The 21,169-nt window shown below is 38.0% G+C and overlaps 1 protein-coding gene across 2 annotated transcripts; it reads right to left on the bottom strand.

Moving 5' to 3' along the window:
• Positions 1–348: 348 nt before the first annotated feature.
• LOC120516242 (cofilin-2-like) lies at positions 349–20,380 on the bottom strand. Of its 2 annotated transcripts, none has more exons than XM_039737758.1 (4): positions 20,139–20,380; positions 4,152–4,447; positions 1,616–1,692; positions 349–1,105 (listed from the first exon to the last, which is right to left on the bottom strand). In XM_039737758.1, exons 1-4 carry the CDS (start codon positions 20,139–20,141, stop codon positions 993–995), a joined length of 489 nt encoding a protein of 162 aa, XP_039593692.1. In that variant the 5' UTR covers positions 20,142–20,380; the 3' UTR covers positions 349–992. The 2 variants fall into 2 exon arrangements, with proteins under 2 accessions (XP_039593692.1, XP_039593693.1); XM_039737759.1 differs by lacking the exon at positions 20,139–20,380 and adding an exon at positions 8,544–8,876.
• Between the last annotated feature and the right edge of the window lie 789 nt (positions 20,381–21,169).

Genomic DNA, 21,169 nt, shown 5'->3' with positions numbered 1-21,169 from the left:
GCCTTACACAACCATCAATTGTAAATTGGCAAGAAAAGCTGCAAATTTCTCCCCTTTTCTCCATAAAATTCTCATACGGGATTAATAGCAAAACATTGCGCTGCCCACTCAAATCTGTAGGAGTGTTAGTTACCCTGCCTTACACAACTCCAAAACAACCACAAAATAAGTAAAATAGTTTTGACATGCATGCTATCACACAATGTTCAGATCTTGTTCTGGCTTTACACAAAGTCACGACGAGCCTGGCACGAAACAAACATGGCTATTATGAGTATACCCAAGAGTTCAATCCTTAGTCTTTAGCCTGTCTCTATCCCCCCAAAAATTCCACAAAACAGTCAATGAATAATTTCTTTATTAAGACAAATGTCACTGATGCTTCCAGAAAAACTGCATTCACAACTTCACAATAAGATGAAGAACAAAACAGGCCTGAATACCAATTGGCAGCACTTAATTTAAACCTGAATTAGTCAAAAAAGGGGGTCAATTCCAAAAATGTACAAACCTATGTTCAAAATATTTTAAACATTAAATACAAGTATTCCAAAGTAAGCCAAGTTTAGTGGAATGGAATATTGAATGTACAGAGTCAAATTGCTGCTTGCAGTTGGTCAGGAACTGCCGTTAAGAATCTGAAGGGGTTTGAGTTAAGATTTTACAAAATTGGATGATTGAAAGCTTGCCTTTAAAAGCCAGATTAAAAATGTACCCTGACTGGGCAAGCATTCAGATTACTATGGCAAATTAGGGTGGACATTACAGATGCAAAAGGTCATTACGTATACCAAAGCGACTAACTTAAAGAAGGTTTAATTGGATAAGTCCCAAATTCCATCGGCAATTAAGAGTTGTAAAACAAATGCAATAAGGAATGTCAAAAATAAAAATGAAATCCACAGCATCTGGGTGCAGGTTAAATCAGAATCCACAAGTACTATGCAGCACATTAAAACTGGGAAGCTTCCAGTCAGATGGCAACCTGCATATCAGTGGATCCCGACCCCTTCTATTGATGTAATATCACCTTTAAGTTTGCTTGCAAGAAAACTACGGTCCAACACATCATCCCTCGAGCTCACCTGCAATTCACATCTAATTCCTAAAAAAAGAAAAATAAGACAATCATTACCACTTCAAAACATGAGCCGTACCTAGCTGGGCATTTGAATTTGATCTACGGCAGGTCTTCTCTGGCTACTGTATTACATCAAAGGTAGCAGCAGAAAACTGGAAATGGCCCTACTGGACTAAATTTTCCTTTATCCTATTTAAATCATGAGAATTCAATAGTATTAAAAAAATCTTAAATGTGCAAAATATTTTTGGTATAGAAATTTAGCTGTAAAATTTGTGCATTATTAGTTACACACAAAAAAAAAACCACCCCTGCACATAACCTAAACTGAAAATCCACTTCAGTCATCCAGTCTCTATTTAGGGGTGTCATGCTACTGTTGCTAGTCTGTGGGAGACATGACAGTAAGAATCTCAAAGTACTATTTGCCAAATTAGATTAGTTAAACCTTATTAAACCACAAGGGGAAAATTCAGGATCTGAACTTAATCAGTGCATAAAAAAAATAAATAAATGAAAAATGTCTCTTCTCACCTGATAATTTCTTCTTGACAGCATCCTTTGAACTAGCATACATCATTTTTTTTTTGACCGGGGCATTTTCTGGTGCCCTATGAGAGAGATTTATAAACAAAACTTCAGTATTGTACAATTTACTCAGAAGGCAACAACTGAGTCACGAGAGGACTGAGGTGTCTAAGCCTAAACCTGAATGGAGGTATTGATTCACAGGGTGTATAAAAATATGAAATAAAAGATTTATACATTTGTGGTTTATACTGTAGATTTCATGTTGCAAATGAAATTCAAACATGATTTTGTGGTTATTGATGAATTTTTAAAAAGGTAGAACACACATTTGGAGATTTATTCTTGTCTATTGTATGTGAAGCAGGGCCGGTCTCCTTTATATGCCACTCTCCCATTGCAGCAGGGTACCTCTAAGATGAGCCACGGTCTGCCCAGTCTTCAATGACCTGGCACAGCCAGTTACAGAGTCAAAGAGTGACAGTGTTGTGCAAGATAGCAGACATTGTTTAGTTAGAGAGTCAGTAGAATCTAGTCCTCCTGGACTAGCTAGCATGAGCAAGATCTACACACATAGGGTACCCAGCATATGGTCTCCTGAAACAAAGCTACATTTGTCCCAATTGCAATCTCCACCTAATGAATTTAGGCAGGAAGAACAGTATTATCGAGGGATAAAGTTTGGATCTATCGTGACTTAAAGTTATGTGGCTTCCCAAACAAAGAAATTTGTAGGTCCAAGCTACTGCCATCAAGTTCATATTCACCAGCATTGAAGATTTAGTTCATACTGGTTTAGGTCATAAAGGCTGCCCTGTGAAACAGATGCCATACTAGGGTGGTTAAACTAAAAAAAAAAAAAAAAAAAATGTATAATAAAAATAAATACCCAAATGTGCATTAATAATGCTATGTTTGTATCTTGTGCGTCATTTGTCTTACAAGAATATAGTAAGCATCGCTTTTGGCATTTGTTAAGATGCATGTAAAAACTGCAGCTGTCAAATTAATGTAACACTTGAAAAATAAATCCCTGTACTAAAATGGGGTTCACTGCAGTGTAAAGTGTTGTAACCAAACAATGTAGAGCTGGACACATTCCATACTGCTGTAATGTACATAGGAAAATGAGAAATTAGGAGATAAAACCAAAGTTGAATACAGTCATTAATCAGTTTCTGTTCCGCAGTTCTGCTTAGCTTTGCCCCTGAAAGGAAGCACCCAGTTTCCTACCAAATGAGTTTTACCAGAGGCTTCTGCACTCCGTCTTTACTTGGTTAACAAATGAAACCGACTGTAGTTAATGATGCACTTAGGTTTTTTTTTTTGTAAGGTAAGGGTGCCTGTTAAATGATATTGACAGAATAATTACACACAAACAAGCAGGAGCAATTAGTCCTGTGGATTCCTTAACCAAACTTGAGCCATCTCCCACCTTTACACTTATTGAAAATTGAACACAGGTGACCAGAATACACCCTCATCCCATACACCACATTGTTTCAGGCACTGTGTCATGTCAGCTGCCATCTCAACTGTGGGTCAAGGCAAAGTATCTGGAAATTAGCCTTGCCAACATAGAAAACGCGATGTAGGCCTTGGTGAAGCTTGTCAAGTATTAGTGAGCACACTGCACAAGAATTACACTGACAAAACTAGTGGTTTGACTGGGATCAATAGTCTAGGCACCAAACGTTTTAAATCACCCCATCTATTTCATGTGCCCATTGCATAAAGCCTGCGTTGGCCACTCTCTAATTTTACAGGTTCAGTCCCTGTATATAAAAAAAAAAATAAAATAAAAAAAAAAATAGAAATGCATTTATTTATAATCATGTTTAACATTTCACAAGAATATTAAGACCACTGACCCCAGTAGTAGTACTGTAACAGAGTACTAACTTTTGGCCAACATGCTCTTGAAAGAAACCCTTGCATTATATGGTATAATTACTATACAAATGCAGTATACAACTACAACTGAATATACTTGCAAAGTTTTAGAAGTCAGTCTGCCACAGTTCGTCCCCCCATCCCCTAGCCGAGGTGGGGTGGCACACTCCCCTAATATGGCCAAGGACTAATAGCTACTCTCTGCTTTTAGTTTGAAAGAAAATCTAGATTGATATTTACCATACCTGGTCATGGATGCCATTTACTAGACGCATGCTCAGCTCTACACGCTTGCATTCTCAAACAAGCTTAATTTAATTCAGGATTGCAGGGTGGCAGCACCAGGCACAAGACCAGTACCCAACCATTGTCAGGATTTTCAGCCTACAGACATGACTAATGTATTTAAACCGAAAATAAAATTCCAACTTGGCTGGAGGAGAAAACGGAAGACATTTGCTTTTTAGACCGTGGTTGGGAGAGAAGCTTTTTTTGCTACAACAATCACCTTCAGGAGCGATGACAGACAGCTACAAAACAATTCCAAAATAAATATTGCTTTTAACTGAAATGTACTTTAGCATGAGGATTATCAATTTCATTAAAAAAAAACCCAACCCACAAAAAACACACTTTAATTCCAACTTACCAGAACATAAACACCAGGTCCTCCTTACTGCTTTCTTTAGTGCAGTAGGAAACATCCAACAATAGATATCGACAGTCATCTTTGGGCAACAAATTCACACACTCTGTATATGGATCCTTAAATTTACTTCCTACATCTTCATTCAAAATTTCCACATCTTTCTCCACGATTATTTTTGTCATGTTCTCATTCAAGCAGAAACAAACCATCTTCTTCCTGCTCTTGACATCTCCCTTCCTCATCTTCATGTCCTCATAGACACGAATCACTTCCTCATCAACACCAATTCCAGAGGCCTAAAAAGGAAGGAAAAAAAGCATATATACACACACTTTTTAAAATGTTTTGTTGCTGTGAAGTTGGTAAAAATCTGTAGCAGGAGTAGATATTCCAGAGTAAGTTGAGAAAGCTTAATACAGGAAGCGAAGACATTAGGGTAGGGTGGGGCAGTTTTCCTACAAGGCCAATATTTTTATAAATAAAAAAAAATAAAACTACATCACACCCCTTAAAACACCCCACAAGTCATGCCGGATATGAAGATCAAACCGTTTTGCAGAGGTTTTCATAAAATACTAATTGAAAAGACGTGAATGAATAAAAGCCATATACAACTAATTTATTACTCTACGCGGCACAAGTTATTAAAATTCCTCAAAACCACCTGATTGATATTTCACTACAGACTGGGCAGTCTGGGAACTCCTATACCAGAAGCAGGACACCACCTAAATGCTCCATACTTCTATGCAGAGCATGAATTTAGGCACTGCAAACAAGACTTGACCTTAATTGGCATGTCCCCCACCCAGCATTCAGTCTAATTTTAAACTTAGACTGTGGAAAAACTCTTAAATTTGAATAAAAGGATATTGAAATTTGAAAGCAAAATTTATTCGATTCAGTTATATTACACCATTTATTTTTCACTAATCCAAGGAGTTGATCAAAATGGGCCGAAACCACTAAAGGATGAACCAATTAATCTTTGGAGGATTTTAATTCTTCCACCTAATTGAAATAACTTGTATCTAGTCCGTACAACACCATGTTCTTTCAAACAGTTGAAACTTAACTTTCTTTATTGTCATATGGACATCTTGTTTATGCAAGATACTGCCATATAAGGTTGCCCCAAGACCTCATGAGATTGCTGCTGTGTATCAGCTAACCAAGTCTAAGATAAGACATTTCTAAATTGCACAAAACCAGTGATCTTTTGAAAGTCCTCTAAAACAGAACTGCTCATATAACTAACACTCAAGTTTACAAAAAGTATTGGCATTCATTTAAAATGAAAGGGATCCAGCAGTCATATTGTGCAGTAGAAACATACAAAAATACTAGAGGACTGGAAAGCCGCACCATTTTACAACTCGCTCTTTAGTCTTGTGGCAGGTATCAAGGAACTTTGCCATTTCAAAAATTAGGACACAGGTCCCGGTAATTAACGGTGCCCACAATAACTCCATAAAAAAACTTCATGATAAAAAAAAGTACCCCAAAAAGTAGCCCCTTAACCCCATGAACTTTGTGATAAAGGCATTACAGATTAATACAATAGAAAAACCAAAATTAATACATAAATTCAGCAAGATGACTACAGCTAAAGAAATAATTGTTAGAATAGTACTATGCCCTGTAATTAGAAGCAACTTAAAAAAAAAAAAAAAAAGTTTAGTACACGATTACTAAAACAAAAAATGTCAAGTGTAATAAAAGTCACACAGTGTGTACAGTCAGGTTTACTGATAGATACTTTATTAATCCCAAGGGGAAATTCATATTGTATTCAGATGTATTCATTAGTCTAATATTAGGCAAATATCATTAATATTGTTATCTTAGTGTAGAGTCAAGAGTATTAGACATAGGGCCAGCATACATTGAGCATGTGTTTCAGCTATCCCAGAACATTTTGTATAAAACTACATGTGATTATTCTGTACACCTTTCAAACGGGGGAATAAAATCACCCCCACCCCACTTTACATGTGTGAATGTTGCCGATCTGAAGAAATGCCCATAAGAGAGGGCCAAATGTCTGCATTGTAGACCATCAAATACTAGATACCACCCAGACACATACAAATTTGAAACTGCTAGCTAATGGTATGTTCTGTTGCCCCAGATGATTTTTCGGTCTACTTCAGGAATTCCCCCAATCACTCTCAACAAGGCGCCTTTTAAAATTTTATTTCAGGAAAAGAAAAAAGGGCACACCCTTTATATTAAAGTCATACCTGTTGAAAAAAAATGCACAAAAAATAAAAAAAGTCCTAACGCAGTTAAATGGGAGTGAACCAAGTTCAAAGCTTACAAAAGGGACAAGTAACTCTGCACATGCTCACTCCACCCTCCTTTCTGTCTACTCGCCATGGAAACAATATACACTGTAGGCAATACACTGACTAAGACACAATTTGTGGGAGTAAAGCTTAACTATGCAAGTGCTCTGTGGCAAAGCGGCACCACTTGCAGGGTTGACGGCTGCTGCTGCCCTTTTCCCAAAACTGGGAAAAGAAGCTGGGAAAGATTTAGAAAAATGGATAGATAGCACACTTTATCTATTTCTCTTTAATTTAATATTCTTCTTTATCAGTATGCTGCTGTTGGAGTAAGTAAAGTTCCCCTTGGATTAATAAAGTATCTAAACATCATGTAAATCTACTTCAGTGATAACTTAAATTCAAAAAAGAGAGGAGGGGGCATCCCATGGCGGACTAGGGCTAACTCAAAATGTAACTGAAATACAGCCTAACTGCTAAAATATGGGTAGAGACAGAATGTCAAAACATGACAATTTTATTATAATTGCAACAATTCATGGAGAGGTTAAAAAGATGGTTAAGATACTCTAAGGCCTTGTACATTGTCAGCTCAAAAAAAATGAACTGCGGCTTACAATAATTTACTTTAATTTAAAGCCACCAGATGCACTAGCATTCAAGACTGAGGAGGTGCCATGATAATGTTATGGATCCCAGATTACAGAGTTTAATAATATCAACTCGTAGCATTTTTGCATAGAGACCCTCCGAGGTCTTCAAAGCAAAACAAAGATGAATACAAACTACTGGACACGTTAATGTGGCAGCAAATTAGAAAGATGAGAGATTACAGCTTGTTCGGTGTGTACATTAGAAATAAGAGAAATGACCGCTTTATCGGTATGTACATAAAAAAAAAAAAACTGGTAAATACCATCTTCAGCAATGTACTTATTGCTTTACTTTTTTCTGTAGTTAAAATTAGCCAATAACAAAAACCACACAGGGCATTCTTTTAAGGGCATTTATTTTCAGAATTATTTCCGGGAAATGTTTGCCATGTATTGATATCGACGCTAAAGGAGGTTCTTTTCGAGGTCGTTAGTCAAGTGTCACAGTACAACATGAGACAATCAATACGAACGGGCAGCAGTGCACTCCCACCCCACAACAAACGTGATGGAAGCAGAAAAAAAAAATCCCACAACAGCCCTGCCGTTTCATTCACCCTTCCACTGTTGAACCCACCTAATCCAGGTCGAGAAGAGCTGGATTCTAGCCAAGGGGCATCAGATGACGGGCACCATAAATGCAGCAACGCCAGATGGATAGCAGGTCTACAGTGGATTGGTGACGTACTTTTAGTTTAAGTCTTGAGACATTCATCTCACGTTTAAGGGTAAATTTGCATAAAACGAACGCCCCCGCTCAATATGCCATTAACGTACAGTGCTGTCTCTTGCGTGAATCCGACCACAGCGGATATTACAGTTGAGAGCCACATTCACATTAGAACAGTGAACACTTTAGTCAAATAATTTGAGTGCAACAAAATAGCTTCGCCAGATCTTTAAAAACGTTCAGGCGCATACATATCTGCCAAATCCGCAAATCATGAAAGGGACCCGCCTCAACTAAATCAGGTGTAAAGTACTTAAATTGTCTAAATCCCACTACAGTTTCTTTTTGTACTTTGTAACTGCTTCGGTTTATCTGACACGTATAGAAAACGTGAAATTCTAGCCACGCTAAACTCGTTAAAAATCGCGACTCTCAAACTAAATATTCCCAGGGAGGAAACTGAGAAGTCAGGCAAAATTACACCTTTCATTGGCGAACTAAAATTACTAGTAAATGAGGAACAGAGAGGAAAATGGCGTAGTGATGACTTTCTGTTGGTGTTATGTTCTTCTTGCCTTATGAATTGTTGGACACGATACGAACAACAGAAAAAAACAATTTCAACATCAGGAAAAGAAACTTGAACTTTCTTGTTTCACACGGGCGACTCATTTGTTCCGCCTACGGCAAGTCTTTCGACGTCAAGTAAAGGCGGAAATCAAACATTGTTAAAAGATAAGTCACTATTAGAAAAGGCGCAACGGTACATTAACTTACTCACCATGTTTAGATGTTTTGGTCACAAAAATCGAACAAGTGTGGGTACGGCCGTGATACTTCAATTTCTACTGCTTCCCAAAGCGTCACAAGTTAAGAAAAGGCGTGGAAATTTGAAGAGATGGCTACACCGCAAGTAGAGAAGACGCCTCCCGCTTCCTGACTTTTTTTCTCCTCTCTCTCAAAGACAATTGCCCAGAGGCGCGTTTATATTTCCGGGTTTCATTTATACAGTCAGTCGGTCAGTCAGTACTCGTCTCCTGACAAGTTACAGCTACGTCAGTACGCAGCGTCCTGCACTGCACCACAAGCCGGTTAAGCTGGACTGTCCGGTAATGAGAACGGAGTTAATCGTGCTTGTTGAAAACGTGCACGCGCATATACCTGTGCTTAGTCTCGTCTACGTAGTCAAGCAGGTAAACACGTGGAACTTGGTGGGAACCAATAGGCGACTGCGCTGAATCTCAATTCCTTATAAGGCACTTGAACATTTCGCAAGGTATTACTATAGAGAAAAAAGGCCTTATTTGGCGCGATTGGCAGTTCCACTTTTTAGAACAAAAGCGCTACGCGCAGAGCTGAAGCGAAATCATTTCATTAAAAGAAAAGAAACTCGTCTTCTTAAATTCACCTCTTCACATCCCACAATTTTCCTTAAAAAATAAAACTGATAAAAAAAAATACAACTATTCGATACTTAACTGAAACATGGTATTTGAAGTGACTTTTCAAAACAGAATTCTCACTGTCATGGATGTCGACAGTGCCACTGATTCTCTTCATAAAGCAGAGCGGCTAATTTCTGTCATGTACATTAAGTTAAAAGGTGTCTCCTAATTGTAGTCCGCGCCAACTAAGTTGATGGAAGATTCAAGGCTTACTGCATGTGCTGCAGAGTGTACCATCCACAGCTGAAAATTTCAAAGACGGAACTAGACTGGGGCTCGCAATGCTTTCAACCATCGTGCTCGTCTCCACTCCTGCCAGTTACACGCGAAACAATAGTACATGGACAACGTCTTCAGGGATCTGTCAGTCCGTTACTGCACCAATTGATGCAAACGTGCGCTGTCGATATTGTATAGGACATTATGTATTGCATTTCAATGTAAATGCAAGCTTAGTCATGTGGACAAATTTCAGTTCAGTTCATATTATGATTCTATAATCTTCAAAACGCATAGAAAAGTTGATTTCAATATGAGGTTCGTCGAAACCTATTCACAACGACATCTTCTAAACCTGCTGGTTTCATCTCTGTAAAAGACTTTGATCTAGCATTTTTCTCTCTCTATCCTTCAAAAATGAAGGTTGTCCAGCGAGAACTGAAATAGTAATGGTGTTCCGTTTATTAATGGGACCGGGGCTATACAAATACTGCACGAGCAGTTTCAGACACATTTGTTTACATGGACAGGTGTGCACAAGCACACGCGCTGGCAGAAAAAAAGTGAAGACGGGGGACAACTTGTTAGCCCTACCACATGCAGAATAAAGAGAAAAAGAAACGAATACACGCATCTGGAAAGGTCGACCTGCAGAAGCAATAAAAATATCCCTGTACACATTTATGAATTTTTTCCCACTTCATTGAGCCCAAAATGATACATTCATTTGAAATTAAAAAAGTCAACAATTTCCTGTTCATTTCATTCTACATTATGTAACTTAGTGTATTTCCTTGTATAATATTGTACAGATCAATCAGTTCAATAGTAATCTTCAATTTAGCGTTTTCCTGCAGTATTACTAAAGTGTAAATTACATGGAAGTGTATTGACCATATCGATTTTTGAATATTGTTTTGGGGGCTGTGGTTAGTTAGTGCAACACCACTAAATGTTGCTGTTAAAGGAGTGTTTCAGCAAATTTCCATTGAGGATCATTAAAATACAGTATACACACACACCACAAGTCTTTTTAAGGCTCATACGTCTGTCTCAATTAATCAGACCAATTTTATTCACCTTACTACAGTCTAACTTTTGTTCTATTGCCAATTTCAATTCTTAAATTGTGCTTACAAGTCACATATTACACTGTTCATTTTATTCATTAACTCAATGCCTGACCAGGAGGATTAACGATGGAAGGAGACTTGAGTGCAGGTTTTCCACATTCTTGTTCATGAAAGATACTGCTCTACAGTGTTGCCCCAAAACCTTAGCTACACATCTGCAATAACCATACTGCAACTAGGCATTATACACAACACAATATTAAAGGACTTTACAGAGCTCTCCGAGAGAAGACTCTTCTCCTGCACAACAACCCATCCCGCACCACTCAGCAACAATTTACACTTCCTCTTTTCAAACTGGATCAGCACAAACAAAAACTCCAGATTAAGTTAGATTGGCCTGAATCTGCTGCAATTCCGGGTTCATCTAAAGTGGCAACGTTTCCCAGAGCACCACTTCAGTTTCTCTCTAGATTAAAAAAAAAAAACAACAAACACACCACCTGAATTCATTTTGCTCAGACCATTGACAAGCCCAGCCAGTTAAAAACAGCTGAAAATGAATTAGTGCATTAAACTGCAGTCCTTCCATTACACTGCACTTGCAGTACATATATTCACATTATCATGTCAGCATCCCATTTGACGCAAGTCTTCCTTCCTCAAACGCTGCAGAAATTACCCAATGGCAAAGTGATGAGCAAAAAAGGCAAACTCGGAGGACTCTACAGAGTAACAATGTCTCTTGCTAACAAAAAAGAGATTCAATTTTTGTCAGCAATATGAGAAATAGGGTTCAAGCAACACATACATACACTCATATATATATATATTCTGAGAATTGTTCAAAATGAGCCACACTACAGGAAATGCAACAAATGGAAAGTCATGGTGCTTGGCTCGTATCTAAAAACTTCCTATCTATCACAAGCCCAAAACTATGCCCCCTGGCATTGCTATAATGTAATAACGGGTCAACTTTGATATGTTTATAGGCTTGTGGTTATATGTATAGAGTATGATGAAATTCAGACATTTGCTAAACATGACATCACAATTAAGTCAGCACAACTAACTTGTTCATAAAATTAGGCTTTCCTTACTGGAAGGATCTCAGAACACATTTGACAAAGCATGTAAGACTTCAAAATATCTATACATTATAACAAAGGATCACAAAGAAGCATTAATCTTTCTTCAAATTGGTAACCAAACATTTTTATATGAAATCAAGTAAACAAAATTATACCGATGACATATAGCAAAAAGGCTTTTGCGTGCTGGAAGTCATTTGTCCATCCCCATAAGTGTCTATCTCCACATCAATTTTCAGAAGCCATTGGTTTCTTTAGCAAAAAACATCCATAACAGATTATTTTCATGAGCATTATGCTCTGAAAATGCACACACAATAAATTTACAACTTTTGGTAGTTTATTTTTACTTGGAGATAAATTCTTCTATACAGACAGTTGTACAAACTAAATTGGAAAAAAACCCTTGCTAAACAAAATAGAGAGAGGAATACTATAAAACTTGAACCCGAGCAACTTTTTTCCTTACAGATTTGGCCAACATGTTTCAGGCAACAACCAGTCACTCTTTGATCAGGAAATATGTCTTGTAAAAAGTTACGGTGAAATGTGGATACTTATTTTAAAAGCATGCAGGTACAAGAGCCCAATTGTAAAAAGTTTACATTTTTAGCTTGTTTTTTGCCAATAAGTGGTGGACGAGAGAAGAATTATGGAGATTTGGTGACTGACTGCATTGAGTGATGCAGAATGATCAATCACTCGTGCTAAAGATGCTCTGCAGCTTGACCAAGGAAGGGGTGGTTAATGTACTGGTCTATGGAGCATTAAAGATTTACCACCAGCTGTCATTAGAATTTACAACACAACCTCTAGCTAGACTACTTCCATCATTTGTCATTATATTAGTTATCATAATGTATGACCTTGTCAATTTTGCAGTTTGAGAGAGGTCTTCTGCTGAGGCAATGCAGCTTATGTAAAAAGTGCTAGAATATAGATTTTATTGATCCTATACAAGCTCAGAACTTGGTACACTTCACAAAATGTTAATGCAATTTATTACTGTAAAGTTCTATAAATTTCAATTTAGTAATTTTATTTACATAATTGACAACTGAATAGGTCAAGTTCCGATTTTCACAACTATAGGAGTACAGTGGGACATCATTAAAAGCTTCTTACATCTTTATATACCACCTGCATTTTCTACCAGAGATGCAGTTTATCCCAAGCACGTATCCATCAATTCCCAGTTCAAGGGTATGTCTGAACAAATTCCAGTCATTTCTAACCTCTCTTCCCTTTAAGCTGTAAATCCAGGACACATGGGAAAGACAGAAGTGAAAGGTACGCTATCTATATTCATTTTTGGCCACACTAAGGTAAGGATTCTCTCTTCTGTTATGAAATGAAAAGTTATTACCAAGGAAGGATAGACAAAGTCATGTGATGAACTACCTAAAAGCCCAGAACGATTTTTTCATCTTCAGAGCGGCTGCAGTATTTATGGGGCTGATCTTGTGCATGGAATGCTTTGACCACAGTCTCTTACAGTCACTGGTAGTACATTAGGAAGCACGGTCTAATCTTCAGCTAGTACTCAATCTGATGAAAGGGGATTTTAAAAAAACACTTGGAAATGCATTCTCCTGCCATACTAGGAGATTTTCTACCTCCCCCAACTACTCTCTCATGTATGGGAGGTGCTGCTATGATCTGCCAGCAGGACTTTTGTGCCATGTGGTTTGACAAATGAAGCAATGAGATTGTTGCTTCTTACATTAATTCTGTATTTATATCATGAAACGTGACAATATTTTTTTAAAAATTGAGATTAAAATACTTCACATGTATAGATTCTGGCCATTGCTATTTAAAAATCTCAAATGACCAACTACAAAGCTGTTTAAAATGGCACTGGTGAAGGGTACAGATTTAAGTTATCTCAAAACATCAAATGTCATGCAAAGAATTACAGATAATGACCCCATTTGTAAATGCTGTTGTAAGTGACATAAAATTCTGAATGATGCATTAACAAGATGGCTTCAGTATCCACAAATTTAATTCCATTCATGCAAGTCATGTAGCACAAGGATAAATAAAGACATGGGAATACTACTTAGGACAATCTGTTTAACGGAGACCAAGTAAATTGAAACCTAGATTTTATTTTACGGCAAAATTTCAGTTTTACATACTTGTACCATTATATTTTAAATGCATCTACATTTGGTACCCTTGCTTTGAAGTGGACAAACATGAAGAGTTCTATAAAACTGCATGGACATTTTGTGCACAAAGGAGTTAAGAGGCATTGCACTTTGCTAGTGGAAAAACAGCTCCCAAGATCAGTGTATATGTTTTCAGATCCTTGTTGGTTCAAACCTGTATGTACTTTTCTCATCCATGGCATTTCCTTATTTTTCAAATGGAGTACAATGGATTTTTAAACAATGGAGCACGACTCTGAAACACTGAGGCTATCCAACATTTTTTATGTTGAAAGCAGAACAATCCGACAGGCAGAGGTTCTGGACCTTCTGTACAGCTTTCAGAATCCCTGTGTGAAAAGGGCAAATTGAACTGAAACAAATATCAAAGACTACATACTCACAAACTACTGATTTAAAAATTAATTTGCACAGTAGACTCCGATTGTTTCAATAGATAATTTATAGGCAGCCCTGGCCCACTTGATCCAAATCTTCCCCAGTCTTAAACCAAAAAAAGCTTTCATAAAAAGTTTAAAAAACCAAAACTCCTCCCATAAAGCACACGTTGATCAACAGTAAAGCAGGTAAAAAGGCAAATCTGTGTGTCAGTGTAAGTCTCTAATCTAACACAGTTAACAGGGTGAAAACCAAGGTCAGATCTTACAAATAAAGTGGCCCTGCACATCCCTATACCCACCGTTCTGCCTGCTCACCCTGGCAACAACAGGGCGCATGAAAGACATTGGCAAGACACTCCAAATTGTGGAATGAAGCCAATGTAAAACAAGGTTTTGTAAATGTCAGAGTTTGAGAATACAGCTAAACTCATTGCTTGGATGTTTACAAGGTACGTAGTCTATGGCTCACACTATAAAATAGATTGAATCTGCAATCAGAAAGCCAGCCATACAGCTTTTGAAATTGAAAAATTGTTTCTAATGACTCCTAACTTTACCAATATGTTCTAGCTGACAAGTCTAAAAATACAACTTTAAAAGAAACAAAATCTCACAATGGCGTATGATCTGGCACAACAGGTTTCCTGGTGAATTACAATTCTATGGCAAAGCAGAAGTGTTCCACCCAAAATCTCTCTGTGCCTTAGACATGAAGATGTGCTACAAGATTTAAAAAAAAAAAAAGGGGAATAACTAAAAAATGAACCAAAATATTACATTTGCATATAAATTAAGCAACATAGAGAATGTAAGGCATCACATTAACAACATAGTAAGCAAAAAACAATTCACCCTGATACAGTAGTGAACTCAAATACATCATACTTGGCATATTTAAACAAAAAAAATTAAACCAAGATTAACCAATAAATGTCAAAAATGAATACCAGGCCTACAAGTTAAGCCTGCGGATGTTTATTAAAGTAAATAACAGCAATTCAAATGAAGACGCTAATATATTATCTATCTATATCTATATCTACCTCAGAAACCTTGTGACCAGGTAGCAGCAACAGGAATTGTGAAAGTAGTGTAGAAATTCTGTCTGTGGATACACTCCGCTGTTGGCAATACTTAAATAGTTCTACCAGACTTGACTGTTGGGACTTTTTTATATTAATTTTAGTATAACAAGTGACATTCATTAGTCTACCATGGGAAGCCATCCAAACCCAATGGCTAATACATCTCAATGAAAGAGAGAAATAAACAGATGCATTAGAACTAGAAAAAAATGCATGCTCTTAATTGGACTATCGCGTCTTTAAATGTAAGTACTAGGGCAAATGGATTATATTGGTTAACATTTAGAAAGTTGACCAATCTAAAAATTCTGCCAGAAAGAGGCCAACACTTTTGCCTTATAGAGCCAGTGCTCGGATTTTTAATTCTACACCCTGGTATTATCCACATGGTGTTTATAAATCATCCCAGCCTCTGTGGCAGTTTTTTTTTTTTTTAAATAATACTGCAGTTTTCACTCTCACATCCCAAGAGAGAGGTTTGCTAAATTGACTAGTAATCCCAAGTTAACTCTATGTAAGAGTGTACATGTAACATATGAATAAGTAGGCCCTGCAGTGAACTGGCACTTAGTTGTGGTGCATTTCCTGCCTTGCACCCAGTGCTGCCAGGATAGCTTTGGCACCTGCAGCCCCAATTTGAAAACAAGATTCTCAGAATAAGTCATCAATCAGAAAAATCAGTCTATGCCTGTGGATAGTGAAATTAACACATTTGTCCAATGCTTGATTAACTTATACATGTGCAATAAAAAAAAAAAAAAAAGTAAAAATCTTCTGGCAGCTTCCCAGCCCTATTTTAACAGCTTGGGACAGAATGGCAGAAAGGCAACAAATTTAAATGTGGCTAGGAAAAGACTGCCCGAATTCTGCAATGTTTCCTGTAATTGCAAAGCTGCAGTACTAGAATCAGGGGTTAAATGATGGCTCCCAGACTACAGAGCCTTCTTATAACTAGCCACCTCAATAAATGAACACAGTTTAATAAATAAAATTATAAAACCACAGCAGGTAACTACAGGTCAGGTGCATCGAGAACTTGTATCTCAGATTACACAATGCAGTGTTGTTATCAACACTGAGTATATATTTTTTGCAGCTTGAAGAAAAAAAAAAAGTTTGAAAGTATAAATCAATCATTTCAGCAGATGACTGCCACCCATTACACCCAATGTTTTCCTTCAGTAAATCAGAACTGTAGAATCAGCTTAAAGCCCTACAAAAAACACTGCAGGAATTTTTCCCCTCAGTGCCCTAAAGCTATAACAAAAAAAAACAAAAAAAAAAATCATCCCAATTAAGAAAGATTAAATTGTCAGTTGTTAAAAGGTGTTTTTTCATAGGATTATTAAATAATGTATATGGATACGACTTTTGTGAAATTTTGACCTGCTTTTTCTGGGCTCTCTCCCCTCCACCGGATACAATTAAACACCAATTTCATGCCTCAAGTCTGTGTGTCAAGGTTAATGTCGAATGCCAGCTTCTGAATATATTAGGCAGTAAATTAGAGGGGCATCCTGTAAGCTTCCTTTGTAGATTGACAGTTTGTAAATGGCTCAGAATCTACTTTCTTTTGCCTGAAGAAGGGGCCCGAGTTGCCTCGAAAGCTTGCATATTGTAATCTTTTTAGTTAGCCAATAAAAGGTGTCATTTTGCTTGGCTTTCTCTAAATCTGATAGAGACAAATTCAATCAGCATATGTAGGGCCTTAGAATGTAAACAAAAATTAGCTACAACCATTTTTAAAACCATGCAGTCACCACTACACTTTATTCCTACACAAGCCTTTTACCTTTTAGCCTTTTGAACCACCATCTTAAAAATGTATAAAATTTTCCCCTTTTTTTCTAAACCCCCAATGGAGAAATGTACTGGACAATTATAAACTTGTCTGGAATTCAGAACATGGAAAATTCCGAAAGCCTGCAACAAGTTAATACTCGTTTGCTGCCACACAAGCTTCTAGTGAATTCAGTACTGAATGGGATGACAGGAAGCCATCCTATCAAAATCCAGGGAGAGACAAAAAAAAAAAGACCAGTCTCTCCCAGCTAATTTGTGGGTGTTGGTGTCTTAACAATCAACATGTACAGAACTGTGATGCCTAAAGTAATCCTCTGACAAGACAGCAAGCAACTTAAAAGAATGAATGGGGAAGCAAAAAAAAAAAAAGTCATGAATGTTCAGAATAAAAAAAGGTGCTATGCATGTAAACACACAGTATAAATCCAACAAAACGAACCATAAAAGGTGAACGGCAAAGCCCATTACTATCAGGGCTCAAACTTGCTAAGAAGATACAAGTTTTAATTTTACCAAAATCCTGTTTGCGAAAAATTCTAAACACCTTAGCCTTGGACTTTGTGCAGTTTGCTGAAGATCACAAAGCAAATCAAAGAGGAAATTGCAAGAACAGCCTTCACATTTAAGCTGTGTTTTATTTATTTTTTTCTAAAATATGTAGACAACTGTAATATTTGGATGCTGAATGTCAACTTGGCTACAGGCATCTACAACATACATAACAGATAAATTTCCGAAGGGCTTTGTTACAATGGAAAGATCGTCCCAAACAGTATACTAAAATTCATTTGAATATAAACAGCATTAATGACAAAACTTACAATTATCTGGCTGAACAGAGGCAACTTAATCAAAGCCATTTCCTGATCCACAAATGGGGGGGCTCTGTTCAGAATTTTATTTGCACTTCTTAATTGAGATCTGACAGCAACTTCAGGCACAATGAGCTGTCAAGGGTGTACTAGTCATACTTTAAAATTTAAATTTTTTGTATTCCATTAAAAAAAAAAAAAAAACACTTATGACAATTAATTGAAATGGCAGTAAGAACATCCAACTAAAACAGAAACAGGTAGGCACCATTTTTAAAATTTGCAGAATATGCACGTTCTACTGTTGTGCACACACTTTCTTCAGCTCCTCATTCCAAACATTAAAAAGGAAAAAAACGCCACACAGAGCCCACTGACATTCTCTCCTGCAGGCAGTGTGTGCACCCTTGGGGCCAATCTGACATCTCCTCCACAGCCTTGTTCTGTGTTTAATGTAAAATTACAAAAATGTGGCCACTGAATAATTCACATGCAAAAAGTCCACTATAAACGTGTCCCACGCACAACTCCAAGATACTCAATGCGGTCAAATTGTACGGGCAATACGAGTTATTTCCACATTACTTGTATATGATTCGTGTATGGCATCACACCATTTTCCAACCCGTTGAATCCGAACACAGGGTCACGGGGGTCTGCTGGAGCCAATCCCAGCCAACACTGGGCGCAAGGCAGGAACCAATCCCAGGCAGGGCGCCAACCCACCGCAGGACATACACACACCAAGGACAATTTAGAATCGCCAATCCACCTAACCTGCATGTCTTTGGATACATTCTCAAACTTGCTTTATAATATTAAGCATTATGGGCAGGGCGATGAGGGAGGCATAGTTGCAAAGCGCTAGCACTGCCTGGCACATCCTGGGTTCCTGGTGCTCCGCTCCACTCCCGCCCCCCCCAAGCCCAAAGACATGAAGGGTTAAGGTGACTGGCGATTCGGAATTGTTCGCCCCATGACAGGCTGGTATCGTGTTCAGGAAGTGCTCCTGCCTCGCATCCGATGCTTGCTGGATTAGACTCTAGTTTCCCCGTTACATTCTCAGAACGAAGCAGATTTAGGAAAAAGGATGGATTGTTGGTGAGATCTTTCCTGGCAGCAGGCATTATCAAACATCGCGCTGGGTAACTTGAACCCGAAATTCGGAGTCGATAATTCGTTTAATAATAAAACAATTTGGTAATGCGGGAGAAAAGCTGGACTCACGAGGAGATCGTGCCAAATCCGCAGGCAGGAATGCCCGAGTAATCAGTCCTGCCAAACAGGAAGTTCCTCTCCCAGCAACTTTTTTTAAAGCGGAAAAATGACAACCTGTGCGGCTCGCGCCTTTAAAATCATCCATTATCGAACCCGAACAATCGACTTTAGCGGGCGGGTGTAACGAGGTTTATTTCAACGGTATCACGAAAGCGCCCTGCTACTAAACAGTGATCAAACAGTGCCAGGAGGGTGCGGCTTTTACACATTTTTAAAACGTTAAAAAAGTAATTTACAAAAGGTAACGCCCCTTTCGTTCAATATGCCAATTCAAGTAAAGTTCCAACACTTACCGCCGAGAGATACATTGGATTGAGTAAATAACCTTAATTAAAATACATCTGGATGACAGTTTTGGAGCACTTTTTCCGATACCCATGTTGTAGGCAAGCACGTATTTTAAAAAAAAAAACCCACTAGGACGCTCCTGCTGGATCATGAATTACTTTCGACGAAACGACTGAGACAGAGGATTAAAGCCGCTCTAAATCTCACTATGCCTATCGTCACATTAGTTTTATCAATTAATGTAGATATTTATGAAATTTTACTAAATCACAATTTTGTTGCATCATTACTGCTTTACAGACTTTGAATGTAGAAAGAACAATCAATCCATCCCTCCTTCCATGCCAAACTCCGGCGTGCCCAACTGGAGTTCTTTGGGGGGAACCGAGCAGATGAAATGAGGAAGACGGAGCAAGGACGGCGTTACCAGAAATTTCTACTGCTGTTCGGCAAGATTTACAAACTTTAAAAGATGCCGCCCCGAAATTACACCTGCGGAAAAAAAAAACACGGACTGCTCTTAGCGTAAGTTCAGCTCTAACATCGCGAGCCAGAAAGGCTTGAGGCTTCTTCGTGCCTAACGTGTGCCTCTCGCTCGACCTGCGACGAACAGAGTAGGTGGTGCGCGGAGACCAAATATCTTCATAAAACATAAGGTAAATACAAATAAGTCCTACGTGATAGGACAAAACAAACGTACCGATACATACAATATCACTCACCATCTTTACGTGTTTGGATTACAAAGGAATCGAGACAGTACAGAGTAGAAAGTTGCTGCCACTTGCTGCTGCCTTTCAAAGCGCCACACAAAAGAAAAGACTTGTAAAAAGTTGAAGAGACGGCTACACCGCAAGTTGAGAAGACACCTCCCGCTTCCTGATTTTTTTTTTTCTTTCTTAGTGACACTTGCCTAGCGGCGCGCCTGTGTTTCCGGGTTTCACTTAATGCAGTCGCTCTCCTTGTCGCCTGACTTAAAGCGGTTACGTCAGAACCCAGAAGCCCGTGCTTGAACACAGGCGCGGCTCGCAAGTCGGACTGTCCGTTAATAGAAAAGTCATTGAACGCACACGACCAACACGTGCGAATGCAGGCACCTGCATTGATTCCCATTCTGTGTTCTCAAACAGGTAAAAACGAAGATCTCAATGGCAACCAATGGGCGACTGCGCTGAAGCCCAATTCCTTATAAGGCTCTTAAAATATTTCGCAAGGTAATACCATCGAAAGCAAAAAAAAAACCTTATTTGGCGCGATCAGCACTTCAAATTATAATAAAAAAGAGCCGCAGCACGCAGAGCATATATATATATATATATATATATATATATATATATATATATATATATATATATAGTATTAAAAGGTGCCTAACTTACAAAAACTTCATAGAAATTAATGAAATTGTTGTTGTTCCTCTTCACTCGCTGCTCCAACATTTTCATGGTGGAGGTTTGACAAAATCCTTAAAATGAAGAGGACACAAGAGCGCCATATCTGGAGCCAACAAGCTAGGTGTTCATGTTGTTTCTGGAATCAAGCTGTAGCTTATAGCTGGCCATTACTTCTGAACACCAGTCTGGATTGTCTCACAAAGGAAAACGTAGGAATTGTGTCTGCCTTGACTGCTGACCCAGTCAAATACACAGAACATTCAGCTATATTCTAACCTTATTATTGAATAAAATAACTGTTTTGCTTTAAAAATTGATTTCCATATTAAAGGACAATACAAACAACATCTATAAACGAC

This window comes from Polypterus senegalus, chromosome 16, assembly GCF_016835505.1.
Source record: "Polypterus senegalus isolate Bchr_013 chromosome 16, ASM1683550v1, whole genome shotgun sequence".
Lineage (NCBI taxonomy): Eukaryota > Metazoa > Chordata > Cladistia > Polypteriformes > Polypteridae > Polypterus > Polypterus senegalus.
The sequence above is the reverse complement of the archived record's forward strand: the minus strand, read 5'-3'. Positions and strand labels throughout refer to the sequence as shown.

Excerpts from the sequence above, each read along its gene's own strand:
- LOC120516242 (XM_039737758.1), bottom strand. Across the intron at positions 1,693-4,151 it reads GACCTGGTGTTTATGTTCTG|GGCACCAGAAAATGCCCCGG; the intron begins GTAAGTTGGAAT and ends TCTCTCTCATAG. Across the intron at positions 1,106-1,615 it reads TGTCAAGAAGAAATTATCAG|GAATTAGATGTGAATTGCAG; the intron begins GTGAGAAGAGAC and ends TTCTTTTTTTAG.